At 41.0% G+C, this 15,739-nt stretch overlaps 5 protein-coding genes across 5 annotated transcripts; 2 read left to right on the top strand and 3 right to left on the bottom strand.

Moving 5' to 3' along the window:
* Positions 1–41: 41 nt before the first annotated feature.
* On the bottom strand, positions 42–4,469 carry PAN1 (actin cytoskeleton-regulatory complex protein PAN1; the record flags this gene model as incomplete). Its single annotated transcript, XM_037289569.1, has 1 exon — positions 42–4,469. The coding sequence occupies one exon, from the start codon at positions 4,467–4,469 to the stop codon at positions 42–44; it is 4,428 nt and encodes a 1,475-aa protein (XP_037145464.1).
* A 906-nt stretch (positions 4,470–5,375) lies between these two features.
* MPH1 (3'-5' DNA helicase) lies at positions 5,376–8,441 on the bottom strand (the record flags this gene model as incomplete). The annotated part of the gene is made up of 1 exon (XM_037289570.1): positions 5,376–8,441. One exon carries the CDS (start codon positions 8,439–8,441, stop codon positions 5,376–5,378), a length of 3,066 nt encoding a protein of 1,021 aa, XP_037145465.1.
* Positions 8,442–8,648: 207 nt separating this feature from the next.
* SEC3 (GTP-Rho binding exocyst subunit SEC3) lies at positions 8,649–12,659 on the bottom strand (the record flags this gene model as incomplete). The annotated part of the gene is made up of 1 exon (XM_037289571.1): positions 8,649–12,659. One exon carries the CDS (start codon positions 12,657–12,659, stop codon positions 8,649–8,651), a length of 4,011 nt encoding a protein of 1,336 aa, XP_037145466.1.
* Positions 12,660–13,049: 390 nt separating this feature from the next.
* On the top strand, positions 13,050–13,427 carry NTF2 (Ran GTPase-binding protein NTF2; the record flags this gene model as incomplete). Its single annotated transcript, XM_037289572.1, has 1 exon — positions 13,050–13,427. One exon carries the CDS (start codon positions 13,050–13,052, stop codon positions 13,425–13,427), a length of 378 nt encoding a protein of 125 aa, XP_037145467.1.
* A 328-nt stretch (positions 13,428–13,755) lies between these two features.
* On the top strand, positions 13,756–15,612 carry AIM21 (Aim21p; the record flags this gene model as incomplete). The annotated part of the gene is made up of 1 exon (XM_037289573.1): positions 13,756–15,612. One exon carries the CDS (start codon positions 13,756–13,758, stop codon positions 15,610–15,612), a length of 1,857 nt encoding a protein of 618 aa, XP_037145468.1.
* Between the last annotated feature and the right edge of the window lie 127 nt (positions 15,613–15,739).

Below are 15,739 nucleotides of genomic sequence, written 5' to 3' on the forward strand. Positions count from 1 at the left end.
AAACTCAAAAGGGGCCCAAGATATGTGCCATTAGAAATTTTTCACATAGAAGGAAGTGGAGGAGGTGGAGGAATACCGGATGGTGGAGCACCATGATCTTCTGATGCGACTGAGTCAGGAATAGATAGCAAGTCGTCGGAGTCATCTCCGCCACTCTCTTCTCCTGAAGCAGTCTGTGCTTGATTCGTAGGAAGCAGCGGAGGTGGAGCCATGAAAGATGAGGGCGCATTGGTTTGAGTTGATGAGGAAGCAGCAGACGTGGGCTCCACTTCGACAAACTTATCAGCAGCCGGTGGCATAGGAGCTATAGGGACTGGAGTCTCTTGGTTACTCCCAACTTGTGGTAGCGGGGGAGCTATGGGTACCGGCGGAGCCGAGGTACTCCCAACTTGTGGTATCGGTGGGGCGATAGGTACTGGTGAACTGACTTTCGCGACAACATTTTCATTGCTACTCACATAGGGAACAGCAGTTGATAGCACTGGAGACGAAATTGCTGTACTATCAGGTTGAAAGGATTTCTTGGAAGTAGCATTTTCTTCTACTTTAATTGTTGATGAAGCGGGAAGTTTTTGATTTTCGGGCTCACCGTCAGACCAATCGTCATCATCATTATGGTCTAAGCCTCTTTGCAACCTACGTTGCACTTCCGCCGCTCTCGAATCGAATGAAGAAGTCGTCGAACCACTCTGTTTGAAAAAAGGGTTTGGACCGCCCGTACCTGTGGGCGCCACATTTGCAGACGAATGCTGACTTTGCACATTCAAAACCGAAGTTCTACTGTCGTTTAAAGGTACGGTATTCTGACCGCCAACGGATTTGTAAATCGGGACAGACTCTGCTCCTTCATCATCGGAACTCTCAGCTTGTGCAGCCTCTATCTGACGGCGAAGCTCAGCCAATCGTTTCTCCTTTTCTTCCTTTTTTTTCAGCTTTAATCTGTTCAGTTCTTCCTGCAGCTGTCTTTCTTCTGCATCATCCTCCGCATTGTCACTTTTCTTCATACTGCGATCATCCGCTCCTCGAACTTGCGCACCTACCTCTCTCGATGAAATCTGTCTTTCTGGTTCCGAAGTATAATTAGGGTAGTTTTGAGCTGTATTCCGATGAGATGATACCGCTTGTTGCTGCTGTGAGTTGATTTTGGCCTCTTCTTGAAAATGTTGGGCTGACGAAGTAGATCTTAGATCGTTAATGAACGACCCAACATCGGGTTCCAAACCAGCACCTAATTCCCACTTTTCGAAATCAGCTGCTCTGTTGCTGACCGTACCACCATTTAAACTTGTGGTCAAGGACGCTGAAAGTTCTGCGATAGATCTCCGGATGTCAGCTATAATTTCCAGATTTTTTGAACTTTCTGACTTTATTTTAGCAATTTCAGCATTATATTGTGCTTCTTTAGCTTCAAAAGAGTCATTTGCAGACGAGACTTTACCTGTGAGCGCATCCATTCTGGATTTTAAGAGCGCTTTGCTTTTCGCTTTCCTCTTATCATCTTCCGTGATTTCACCATTAGGTCCACTGCCAACTAGACACGATGGATTCTTTTGTCTGAAGATTTCTATTTTGGCAGCTGAAATAGCGGAATCAACTTCGTTGATTCTATAAAACACATTAGGGAGTTTCTGCATAAATGAGTCAAATTTTGCTTTTAATTCGGATGGAACAGATGCGTTCTGTACGTCCGAAGCTCTTTCGAAAGCTCTAATCTTGCCCTTTAACACCTCAATCCGATCGAAATCGTCTGTAGAAGGAGTTAGTTTCCGTGCCCGTTGGCCACGAATCAGTTGTTTCTTCTCAGCAATTGCCTTGTATAACTGTTCACCTCTTTCCTTGTTTCTATTTATTTGCAATTTTGGGACCTCCTTGTGTTGAGTAGGCGTTGATACTGGACTTGATGAGGGGCTAAAGTTAGCAGCAGTTGTGTTGAAAACCTTTCTCCGATTTCTAAAGCTTGGTAAAACTTCTTCATCGTCATTGTTTTTATAGCTCAAAGCATCTGTTTTGGTGACATTTTTTTTATCGTCCTCAGCACGCACGTTTTTCAATTGATCCTTCACGTTGTCCAATATTTTCCTGCTCGAGGGAATCAAATTTAAAGGCAATCTACTTGGAAGTTGAAAGCCATTCAATTTTCTATACACCAAGTGCATACCTAATGCAAATTCCTGCTTATTGAGCTGCCCATTGTTATTAATATCACAAAGTGCCCAAATAGTTTCCAAATCGGTCCTATTAAGACCTGATTTCCTGAATATTTCCACTGCTGAAGAAGCATCCAAGAGGCCTCTGTTTTCTTTATCATATGTTTCGAAGACTTTGTAAAACAAAGACTTTTCCTCGTCTGTGATCGAATCCTCAGTTTGTGCAGTGAAATTACTTCCAAAATTGGATTGCGAATAAATTTCATTATTACCAAACCCAGTCTTCTGCGCGGTTAATGGCTTCGTTGGGTTGAAGCCAGAGGCTGGTAGAAAACCTGTTTGCTGATTTTGCAAAGGGAACATATTTCCGGTTTGCTGAGGCTGGTTAACCATTGGAGCAGAGCCGGACCCTACAGATAAATTTGGAAAATATCCGCCCGTAGATTGCTGCTGGAATGACACGTTTGGGGGCCCTCCGGTGGCTTGTGGCTGTTGCATAGCAATATTAGCTCTCATTTGAGGGGGCAACAGAGAGCTGAACCCTCCAGTACTTTGCTGCTGTAAAGTTCCCGTATTTTGTTGCTGCAAATCAGAATTGAAGCTTGTTGGTTGAAGTTGTTGCGTGATAGGTATCGCCGAAATTGAAGAGCCAAAACTGCCAGTATTTTGAGGCTTTAAATTTGAAAACATACCGGTAGTCTGTTGCTGAAAATTAGAAGAATTATTGCCGGTTAGTTGCGGCTGTAATCCCTGCGAAAACCCACCTGTCAATTGTGGCTGCACAGAAGAATTAACAGTTGGATAAATTTGAGTACCTGCGACATGTCCTCCAGTACTCTGTGGCTGCAAAGAAGGGTTGACAGTCGGATAACTCTGAGTAGCTGCAGTAAAGCCTCCTGTACTCTGTGGTTGCAAAGCAGACATATTGCCGTTCATCTGATTTGAATAGCCTTGGGCGAATCCACCGGTATTCTGAGGGTTGATGATCCCTGCGCCGGTTGTCTGGACATTAGAAGGTGCATTTAATGATTGAGACAAATATCCAGTGTTATGAGGTTGCAAGGGTGCCTGGAAGTTATTTAAAGCACTACCAGTCATTTGACCAGGTGCGCCAAAACTTGTTTGGGGCATATAACCGGTGGCCGCAGAATTAATCATCGCTGAGCCAGTGGTTTGCGACTGAAGAGGTATCCCAAAACTCGTTTGTGGCATTATTCCAGTTCCTTGAGGTTGTACGTTGGACAAGCCTGCCGACAAAAGATCATCGAAAGGGGTACGAGTATTGGGAAGATCTGTGGTACTTTCCGCCGCAATGCTCAGATTTATAGCATCAATGAATCCAGAAATTTCATTTTTCGTTTTTGTATCAAACTCATAAGGGATCGAATCTCCTTGTAAAACTGTATTCACCAAATGCATAGCAAGTGCGAATTCTGGGAAAAGTAGTGCTCCAGCTTTGCTTGAATCGCATAATGCCCAAATTCTTGCCAATTGAGACGGTTGTAAACCAGATTTTATCAAAACTTTTCTACAGTCGTTACCTGAAATAGTATTTGACCCTCTTGGTACCATAGATCTGAATAATTTCTCGAATTTAGCTTGGTCATTTGCTGTAATAAAAGACAACCGTCTCACCGGTATCTTTATATCACTGTTAATACCATTATTTGCAAAAGAATTCACAAATCCGGTTGCAGTAGGCTTCAAAGGTTCGAGAGGTTGTTGCGAAGTTTGCGCATAAAATCCCGTCTGTTGAGGAAGTAGGGTGTTTTGGGTTTCCGGAAGTTGACCATACCCAGTGTGCTGCGGTTGCAGCCCAGTTTGCTGTGTTTGCTGTGTTTGCTGCTGCGAAAGAGGCATTCCGGTCATCTGGGGATGTTGTAGCATAGGCTGCTGAAATGGTACATTATAATAGCCAGTGCTTTGTGGCTGCATTGCCTGCATCTGAGACTGCGTCTGGGGCTGCTGATAGCTTCCAGAATTGAGATTTGATACATTAGAATGAAGCCCATTATTCCCAGTATCAGTAGAGTTTGCAAAGCCACCAGCTGATGGGATCGAAGGATAATAGTTAGCAGTTTGCTGCATATTATTTATTCCCGTATTCATATTACCACCTAAACCCTGAGGTGGCATGTTCGAAAACATTGAGCCATTCCCAAGAGATGTTGGCGCTCCCTGCTGTGAGTTATAAACAGAATTGGTACCACCCATTTGATTGAGGGGCTGCTGTTGCTGCTGTTGCTGTGAATTCTGTTGCTGTGGAAAATAGCCTGTCGCCGGTGGCCTGGAGTTCCCAGACGTGTTATAAGAACCAAACATCACGTACTTTGACGTTCTAATGAATCGTCCAAGGGCGAATTGACAACTGGAGAGTACTGGTCACAATGGAAATTACGGTCCTCAAGTGCCCTTCATCTTTTCAAAACTCGTTATTCTAAAGCGATCTGTGAGAGCGCGAACCAGGCCCCTATATGACGTATCTGGTGATATAAAAAATTGGATTCGGTCATGAAAACCGGTAAACAATTAATCCATGAAATATTAGCACTGGCTGAATTTTTCAGCTTGAAGCACCTGCTGCAGGATACCCTTATTATATATAAAGAAATATGGCGTTTTGGACACCAGATATGTATGACCCGGAACAAAATGAGAGGGTTCTTCAAGATTATCAGAATCACTGAAGAGTACCGGAAGACAAAGAAGACCAAGAAGACCAAGATATCAAGTTTATTCAATTCTACAGAGTGAACTCACCATGTAGTATAAAATTGAGGTTGAAGTGAAATATTTCTTGAGGGTAGTAGGTAGTCACTGGAGAGCAAAAAGCTCCCTTCCAGCCTTCTCGTTGGCATTGCTTTCAACGAGACATAATTTTGATGATATTCCAAAAATTCTCTACATAATTCTAAGTAGTTCTAAAGCGAACAACTTGTAGCGAATCATGAGAAGAAGGTCGTTAAAATTATTAAAATTTCAACCAGCAAAAACACAATCTCGGACGAATCCTCACTGATATGCGTATTTCCCGTGCATAAGGATGGTTTCTTCAAATACCAAGTAAACAGGCAGAAGCAAGTTACACATGGCAAATGTATCAAAACTCGGTTCTTATATAGTAATCTTATGCGCTCGAGTGAAAAATTTAGTGAAAACCCATATGAAAATATATGAATCATTGTATACGATAGACTGAGAATATGTAAAAATACAATGAATACTAACTTAAAAGTCCGATTCAGATCCTAAGATTTCATCTAATTCCTCTAGATCAACACAGCCTAAACTTGGGATAGTCTCGAATTCATCCGTACCTTGCGAATTTTGTAGCGGTTTACTGAGAAGCCCCTTTTCTTTTGCGATTACATGAACGTCTTCCTCGAAACTTACTGCACCACTTTGTAATCCTCGTGCGATGCAGCGTTGTCTGTTCATTTGAATGACGATGGCTTCACTATTTTCATTCAGGTGTTGAAAAAGCTTTAACAATGCTTCATTGCGCGTACTGTGGGGTATAGTGGAGTACGTTGTGCCTTTCTGAAAAGTCGGTATTGTGTCAATTGACACAGTTTCACTTGCAGAGTAATTGCTCAAGAAGACCTTACGCTCTTCAGGCGTTAATAAACCATCACATTCTTCTGTTTGATTTCTCACAGGATATTCTGGAGAAATTGCGTTTGTGCGAATAATTGACGAAGTGTTGTTTTTGGTGCCATCTGGTTTAGCTGTAAGTCTTCTTTTTTTTAAAGCCGGCGGTGAACTATGACGCAGTTCATCGGAATCGATTTTCTCTCCCAAGCTTACACTCCCTACTAAGCTTATATTTTCCAAAGGATGATCTTTGTTCTTATCTGGGAATGCGTCCATTTTCTCAGTTTCTTTCAATAAAACGCCTTGGAGATTTCTAGAATTTTGATGGTCATCTAAACAAACTGATTTTGAATCTTTTTCAAAAAAATCTCCCATATCTGAACGGGATGGAGAAGAGAATTCCATAGAATCATATTGTAGATTATCCAGCGTGGGAAAATCCTTGCTCAATTTTTTTTCGCTTTTGTCCTCTATTTTCACTTTTTCAACAAGATTGGCAGCGGTTACTATTCCCGTATTGACATTATCAGGCATGAAGAACCGCTTTTCTTTGTTTATGGAGTCTTTCTTAAGTTTTATCTTAGCATTAGTTTTCTTTCCAAGCATGCATTGGGTAGCATAACGAATGACATCATCAGTATTATCCATGTTAGTAAGTTGGTGGTCCTCCTCATTGACAGTGATAAATTCTTTGCGGCATATCGGGTCGATTTCCTTCGGTACAATCCTATCTGACTTTTTGAGATGCAATAGGTCCTGAGATATTAGTCTTTGGAGATTATAATAGTCCTTCATCGCTTGTTCAAACTTTGAAGATTCGTTACCACTGAATAGCAAAACAATTTCACCCGCCCTTTTTCTACCAGTTCGACCCATACGCTGTATATTCTTGATGGGACTGCCTGTTGTATCATAGCATATGATTAAATCTACTTCGCCTATGTCTAAACCTTCTTCACCGATTGAAGTACATACCAATACATTATATTGTCCATCTTTGAAGTCTTGAATTACTTGTTTTTGCTGCTTTTGGGTCATACCATTCAGTTGAGCTTCTTCCGAGCTACCAGTACGTCGAGCGCCCCTCTCTAACTGTTCCTGTTTCTTTTTCTCTTTCCTTTCTTCATCTACGGTTTTATATTCTTCCAGACGCTTGAACCTGTCTGCTTTTTTTCTACCTTTCGAACCATTTTTTCTTATGAATGACACTTCATCGAATCCTTCTTTGCCCTTGGATTGCCCAATAAATATGTGCGGTTTGATATGCGGATCAGATTGTTCGTCAATAAATTTGACTATTTCAAGAGCGCTCTCCCTTAGTTCAGTAAAGATGATCACCCTTGAGTCACTTTTGCCGTATTTGAAAAAAACATCTAGCTCATCTTGCATATACTTCAGTTTTCCGTGGCTTATAAACTTGGGTGTTCTCAAGAGTTCTTCGCATTGATTTATTACGCTTTTCAGAATAGGATTATAATAAAACTCTGCGGCCGTTTTATTCTTTGATTTCCCCAAGTCATATTTTACAGTAAACTCCTTATATTTATCATTAAAATATGAATAAAAAGTTCTTATTCCATAAATTTTTACTCTTTTCAGCATTTGCCCAACATGATTAAGTAACTGCAAAATGAAGAAATTTCGCCATTTAATACCTTCGGGAATACCAGGATTAGCGACAATCTTTTGACTTTGCTGCATTGCTTTGAATGCATTAATCTGCGACGGTTTGCATTCTTCATAAATTCCTAATTCAACAGCTTGCTCTAAGACCGGCTTTATTGCAATGCCTAGTTTCTCTATGATATCTTCAATATATCCAATTAGATCGATCTCCACTTTTTTTTGATGCCGGGGTTTCATGTACCTGGCTAAGTCTAAGCTTTCTTCTGTTCTTGTTTCAATTTTTGAAATGCAAAGATTCTTTACCACTTCCTGAACTGCTTCAAGGTTGGCTCCGGGTGTCGCCGTCAATGCCAGGATTCTAATGGACGTATTGAATCTGCCAATGAATTGGACAATATTTGTATATGCATATGATCCAGTTGCTCTATGCGCTTCATCAACAACCAAACAGATAATACTCTTTGGGTCGAGAACCCCCCTTTTAAGGTCATTTTCGACAACTTGTGGCGTCGTGAAGAACACACGCTTTTCATCCCATATCTGTTCTCTGTTTTTTCTGGACTTATCAAGAAGTATCGCAGTCTGGTCATGCGGAATACCAGTTATACCCAAACAAGCCTTGATCTGTTGTGCAACTAGCGGCCGCGTTGGTGCAGTGAATATTATCTTGCCTTCCATCGACCAGTTGAAAAAATTCAGCATGACGGCACTTGCAATAAATGTTTTTCCCATACCTGTGGGAATAGCACATAAAACATTTTGAAATAGCGATTTTCGTACAATATCTAACTGATATTCCCTTATTGCAAAGTTGGTTGGATAGATGAAAAAATGCAATCTACCAGCGTTGAGCTTATGATGAGTTGGTCGGTATGTGACTACTTCCTTGATCTCTTCATAATATGACTTTTGATCACCTATCTTTTTCCCCAATAGATCTCTTTGGATAGGTATTGGCTTTCTTATCACACTCTTACTAACCATTCTGTTAACCGCATCAGCTTGAGACGACTTTTCTCGCAATGCTATACCCCGACCAGCAGAAGAATCAAGCTCAGCATTATTCATCACCATAAAAATTGGTCAAAGGACATGGAAAGACTGATATCGACTTAGTATGAGTTAACCACTTTTCGCATTGGGTAGTACAATGAGCGGTTAGTTATTTGTTTACATATATCAAACTCCAAAGTCGGGTTGTCTGTGTACTGACCCAAAGGAATAAGAAGAGAGAGTCATTTAACACGAATTTCCATTGAGGATATGGAGCCGGTATTTGTTCTATGTATTATATTTGACAGGCCTTACCCTTTTGAAGCTTTCAAAAGCAGTAATTATATCGTTCTTGGTGAATTTCACGTAAGTTCCCTTGTAGTGTCTTTCGATGAGGGTGTAGAGTTTCAGGTATACGGAAACAGTGTGACCTTGCAAGCAAGACCACAATTTATCACAGATGGCTTCTCTTGTAGAGTCGCTCGGCTCGTTAGCAAAGTGGGATTCCATATGATCATGAAGTCTCTCCACGAGAACTTGAATTTCTTTTGAGCTGTATGATGCGAGAATATTATCCAAATTATTCTTACTATACGCTGCCCAATGTGATGGGTCCGCAGCTTGAGCACCGCTTGCATTTCCAACAAGGTTCATTGCACCATTGACAAAGGACGTCAATTTAGGCATGGCAGCCTCTATTAAGTGAACCGCGTACGCATCTTTCTCCTTATCAAACATTTTCTTTGCTGCTTGTATGGTAGAATCAAATAGTCCTTTGGCGTTCAAATTGTTCAGTATCTCAAAGAGCCAGTCTGAATTCATCAGTAGTGTTATCGTCCTATCAAGATTTGACGTGTTTGAAGTCGTCATTGGAGTACTGGTAATGACGGTATTCTTGGTATTTGATTTTTCTTCCATTAAGGCTGCTATAGCACTACCCAACTTGCGACATGCCTCATCAAAACACTGAATTGCCTCAAAAGGTGCATCTTTTTGAATTTTGAGCCGTTTCTGGAAGTACCCAATCAGCTCTTTGGAGTTATTGATCAATAGTGTGAACCCCAAAACCACCGGAAATATAATTCTTGATGAAAAGTTAATATTAATTCTTTGTATATAAACGACTTCCTCATCGATATGTTCTAGCCATAGCTGTTTTACCTGCACAAATAATCTGGACAGCACAGCGTTCAAGAACTCTGCATTAGAAGATTCCAAGTTCTTCATTTTCTGTTCAAGAAAAACCATTAGTGCTGGTGCTAAAGACTTATCACTCTTCGATACATCGATCACGTAAGATGACATCTGTGTCATAATTGGCTGAAAAATTCTAGAAACTAATTGAAATTCTCTGGAAGCAGATCCTCTATCCGATTGCAATGTTTTCACACCTTCCAGTGAAGTGATTCTCAATCTCGGGTCGTTAAATTGGTGAATATACTGTTCAAAATCGAGTTTTGACGATATATGAAAAAATGTGTCGATAAAATTCTGATAAAAAATACACCATTTACCTAAGGTTTCGATTGGTTCACTCAACTGAAGAATTATTTCTTGGTTTGGAACATCGCATTCTTCGGCTTGTTCTTTTCGGTCATTATTCATAAGAAGTTCTCGCCAACCCGGCTGGTTGGCTGTTACGTGATGTTCCGCAGCTGACAATGAGTAATTCGATTTCTTCAAATTTTGGATTATACTGTTAGCCATTTTCTTATAGACCAAGGAGATGGACGCATTCCATTTCTCAATCAGATCATTGTATGAAGAAGGGGAAATATCCTTGCAAAAGAGAGTCAATGACGAATAACCTAAGAGTCGCGTCAAGAAACTCATCAAATGGTCTTCAGATAATTCGCCAAAGCTTATATTTTTAAATTTACCTTCCATTTCATTAACAAGTCTTTCCAAAAAAATTTTTGTAACTTTCTCGTATGTTTCGCGTCTCTGCTTTAATGCTCTCATTTCTCCAAGATTATATCCATTCTCGTCTCTTTCACCACTGATGGCTTTGAGTGCTTTAAAAAGTACCACCAATTGAGCTTCCATTTTGTTCAAATTTTTTTCGCTGACAGGGCAATTTAGTAGTTGGCTCAGGGTTTCGTCATCTAATGACACGGTATTCATTAATTCAGTCAATGTATCCCATAACTGTTTTTTGTTCGCACTTTCAACTTGCAACCCATTTTTTTGACTTTCGACATACTCTATGTCATCAGCGACATTTCCCATTTCCATTAGGAATAACGAGAGGATGGGATTCATCTTGTTACATTCTTTATCGACATTCTCTTCGAAGGGAACTAGGCTAGGCCCCAATTTTTCCAACGACAAAAGGCCCTTGTTAAAGGAGTACTCTGCCTCTGCCATTTTGATATCAAGCTTTTCTATCAACTTTTCTGCATCATCATCAACATCCCAATTAATATCGGTCAAAATTTCGAGCATTTCCTCATCATCAATATCCCACGATTTTTTGGGAAGTTGCTTGACATCACTATATTCAGGGCTTGATTTTTGCGACCGATCCTGCACTTCTTTCTCTGTGAATCTTCCGGATGCTTCCTCCTGTATGGTGGAGACCTCATGATAGATATGTGAGCTCTCAGAGTCCAAAGCTCGACTATAGCGGATTTCATCTCCTTTTTCAAAGGACAATTCATTAGTATCTTCATATGTATCCTCATATGTGTCTTCATTAGTATCTTCATTAGCATCTTCGTAGGTGTCTTCATGAGCTTCCTCATAAGTATTTTCATGACGATTATGGTATATCTTCTCACGAGACTTGGCCGAATTGTCATTCATGGTATCTTCAGGAATTGTTGCATTTAAATCTTCGTCTACATCAAAAGCGGATGCTGTCTCGCCATCAGCATATACCTCAAGTGACTCTACTTTTGCAACGGAGTATTGCATATTCTGATCAGCATTGCTTTCTTTGGCGTTTATGAAGCTGTCTTGAGGTACCTTAGCAGCAGTCTCTAGCAGGACGTCATTTGAGCTAAGAACATTGTTCAAGTTTTCCAACAAGTTATAATTATTTTTTGTCAAAGATGAGTGAGATTCCTCAGAATCATTGTAATCTTTTCTACTGCTTTTGTCACTGTCAACATTGCCCTTGTTTAAGGAAGTAATCTTACGAACATATTGATCGGGAGCCTGCGATGTTTTAGAGCTAAAAGAGGTTGCAGTGCTCGATGCAGACGGTGTAACAACAGAAGGGACAGGAATTGCGGTAGCATCTACTTTTTGGACAAAATTGTCAAAATCTTTAGAAGGACTCTCTGGAGTTTCTTTCGAAATCCGACTGTTATTGAACCGCTTATTGACCTCGATAATGGTAGGACTATTTGAATAAGGTGATTTATTCAGGGACATTGCGGACTGTTTACTCGTGGGTCCCTCCTGATCAACTGATGGACCTTTTCTGTGATCTTTTTGGGGTGACTTGTTTTGTCTCATATACTGTGACTCGTTCGTTGCTGTCGATGGGGTCGTTGACGTTGTCATAGAGGTAGCCGCAGCGGTTCTTGACATCGAATGGCTGGATCTAATAACTGCTCTTTGGTAACTCTTTTCATCTAAATAAAACGAAGAGAGATCCCAATTGATTAGCTCCGGAACATGTCCATCAAACGCTTGCATGAAGCTGTTGATCAATGATTTCAAAAAAACGGTTCTCTCTTTGGCTGAGTTAGTCTCCCAATAGTACTTCTTACCCATGGTGAGGATGAACCCCTCATTGATTTCTGTATCTCTTTCAACTTTGGTCAATTCCTTCAGATCCCATGTTCTGCCTATTTGGAACGTGCCCTCTGAACTCTCGCGACCCTTGTGTAATTGGATTTCATTGTAATTTCCAGTTTTGCAACTCAAAATGAGCACTCGCTTTTTCTTATTTTCTAATTTTGAATTCGAGGGTGGCCGAGAACTTGGTGATTTGCTGTCCTCAATGATTCTAACATGTGTAATGTAGCTACTGGTGAATCCCTTTGATTTGTTATCATGTGCAGAGAAACAACAATCAATGATCGCCTTTCTATCTCTTTCATACTGTTCTGCTAAAAAATTCGAATTTTGTGATGCTCGTGAAGACGTCGAAGTATTTCTTTTATGAGAGGCTTTCATTCCTGACACAGGAGGAACCCCACTAGCACTAGCGTTCCGTGAGTGGTTGACATCATTCATGTGCGTGCTACTCCCGGACACTGAGTGTTTGTGAAAGAACGAATTGTGCTCATCCGTGGAACCCTCTCGACTATGTGAGAACCTTTTAAATGGCGATTTTGAATTCTTCATGTCACTTCAAGCTACACGTCCTATTTTTGTCTTGCTGTAACAATACAAAATTTCTACTGGACTCCAGAAATAACTTTGTGTGTAGCTGAAATTAGTTACAAGTTTCAGTTAGCGGATGAGTGACTGCTATTAACCAACTTCTGTAGTACTAGGGTGCCGCTGCTTTAAAATTCAAACATTATAACAAGAGGATATTGTTCCCTTAACCTTCTGTGGCTGGGTAACATTTTCCGGACAGTTTATTCCAAATTTTCAACCTCGAAAGGCGATGCTGGTCGAGTTGGTATCTGATGAGTAGATATATTAGTTTGGGATACAATTCGCAATTAGGTGCCTTGGATTAACATTTTATTTTAGCTTACACTGTACACACAAGTCCTATAATCATCAATGTCCTTAGATTTCAACGCTTTAGCCCAACAATTTACTGAATTCTATTACAACCAGTTTGACAACGACAGAAGTCAACTTGGTAATCTGTACAGGAATGAGTCGATGTTGACTTTTGAAACGAGTCAATTGCAAGGTTCCAAGGATATCGTGGAAAAACTAGTTTCATTACCATTTCAAAGGGTTACACATAGAATCACCACTTTGGACGCGCAACCTGCCTCTCCTAACGGCGATGTTCTTGTCATGATCACGGGTGATCTATTAATAGATGAAGAACAGAATCCTCAGCGTTTCTCCCAAGTTTTTCATTTGATACCAGAAGGCAACTCTTACTATGTCTTCAACGATATCTTCCGTTTGAATTATTCGGCTTAAGAATCGAGACTCCAAGATGCTTTACAATTCGATGCGGGAATACATGTATGCTTGTTGTATATGTAAGTATATAGTAGATGTAACGACATAGTTCAATAACAGCTCGTGGCGACTATATTGCTAATTTTGAGTTACTCATATCTTGTACTCATCCGTTGCTTAGCTTTGTCTGGTACTATATTGTATTTTTACCCTTCGAATGAAAGCGCGTACCCCTTTCCTTTGATCGATTTCACTGCAGTGCAGCAAACAAGCACAAAACAAAAAAGTACGGTACAGTAGCGACTAGAGGTGCATTAAGTACTCAGTAAGTCTCTAGTGGTGAAAAATGTCAACTGAGCAAGTTCCCAAAATTCCAAATAGACCCGTGAGGAGGAGGAAAACTAGCGAAGAGATCGTTCCCGGCTCAGTAGAAACTCCATCTGTTGTTGGGACAGAAAATTCTCGTGTTGCTGACGAAACCGATAGTAGCATACCTGGAGTTCCCTTACATCGTCCTTTGAAGTCTCAAACAGCACCTGATTTTCCGTTGATCCAATCTGGTCAACCACCGCATGAATTCAAAACGGAAGAAGGAACCGGAGAAGAAAAGACATCTTCCGCTCCACCAACTAGTGCTGAAAACACTGAAAAGGTTGATACTACTGAGGGGCTTGATGATATAGCGGAAGGTACTAGTGAGCAATTGAGGGAATTGCAAAATTTGATCAGCAGGCATGGGATAATCAAGAGAGAGAGACCTGCCGGATCTAATCAAGCCCCAGAGGCCTCAGCAGATAGAGAATACTCCGAAGATCCGATTACTGGGATCTCCAAGGATTCCACTGCAAGCGACCTTGGTCTATCGGGCAACCTTCTGAGCAAAGCCTCAGAAGGTCCCGTAGATAAGCTTTCCACACCATTTGCAGAGTCGCGAGACGACTTGAGCGAGTATGGTATTGAAGCTGAAACCGCAAGTGACACCAAACCAACAAGAGGTCAGAGTGCAGAGGTACACGTTGATGCTTACCCTGGAATACTAGAGGAACAAGAGAAAGAAGTACAAACTGAGCCTGCTATTCCAGCTAGGCCCAAGAAAATAAACAAAGGGATGGAAAAAGGTAAATCCGGATTTGTACCAGAAATGAGGGCGCCAAGTACAAATTTAATTCCAACAGAAGAGACCAGCTCTCAACAGGCTCAAGAGTGTGGAAAGAACCAGCCGCCAATTGCAGAACAAAAAACAGGGCAATCAAATCCAGATAACGAGAATCAAGGTGAAGTCCCAATTACGAAACTGAACACAGACAGTACGGACAGTCTTTCAGAGACCGTTACAGTAAAAAAGCGTGCAGCTCCACCTGTTCCTAAGAAACCTTCATCCAGAATTGCGGCTTTTCAAGAGATGCTGCAAAAGCAACAGCAAGAGGAAATACAACAACATTCCATACCTGCCAAAACGAACACCTCAACCCAGCCCGAAGAACCAGAAATAACTCTCAAGCGTCCATCGCAACAAGTTCACTCTTTAGCTAGTAATGATAAAGCTAAATTTGCGCAGAATCTGAATGGTATATTTGCACTGCCCGGAATGACACCGCAAGGTAACCTACCTGCTTCTTTAAGTCAAAAGCTGAAACAAACGTCCGTGAAAGAAGAAGGCTTGACCTCCAAAGACAAGTCACTGAGCGACATACGCCATAATAGATCCAAAGGACCTCGCGGACGCAAGCTACCAACCAATATTTCAAAAATTGAAAAGATTTCGACTCAAGACTCTAACAATGAGATAGAGGTCTTCAATACCTGGAGTATCGTTTATACGAAGGAACGTAAAACTCGAATGAAACCGCAGGACATCACTTCGTCGAGACGAGAGATTCCACATCATCTTGCGGACAATCTACAGGGACTCATTAGTGCAGGTATCCAGGAAAGACGACCATCACTTTCAGAAACGCAGATTAATGAATTGCCCCTTTTGAGGTCAGAAGGTGGTCCTATGACAAACAACGCAGCCAGTTTTGCCGTTGATGAATCTCCCAAGAGCTCACATATTGATGACTATGTAAGCCCCGATCAACATACAAAGCTCTCTGAAGAATTGAGCCTCAATCAGGATGATTCAACGCAAGAAGAACCAGTGAAACCTGTCATGATCTCTGACGAAAAGGAGACTGAAGCGAGTGAAGAGACTACTGATTGAACAGATTTCTTCGTAACCTTTATAATTCTGTACTTTCTCCATGCCAAATATGCTGTCTCATTACCAGGATTATTTGTATGGAGGCAACCCAATCCTAAATAGACATTTCATTCGTATTCTTACGTAC

The sequence above is a fragment of the Zygotorulaspora mrakii genome, chromosome 6 (genome assembly GCF_013402915.1).
Source record: "Zygotorulaspora mrakii chromosome 6, complete sequence".
Lineage (NCBI taxonomy): Eukaryota > Fungi > Ascomycota > Saccharomycetes > Saccharomycetales > Saccharomycetaceae > Zygotorulaspora > Zygotorulaspora mrakii.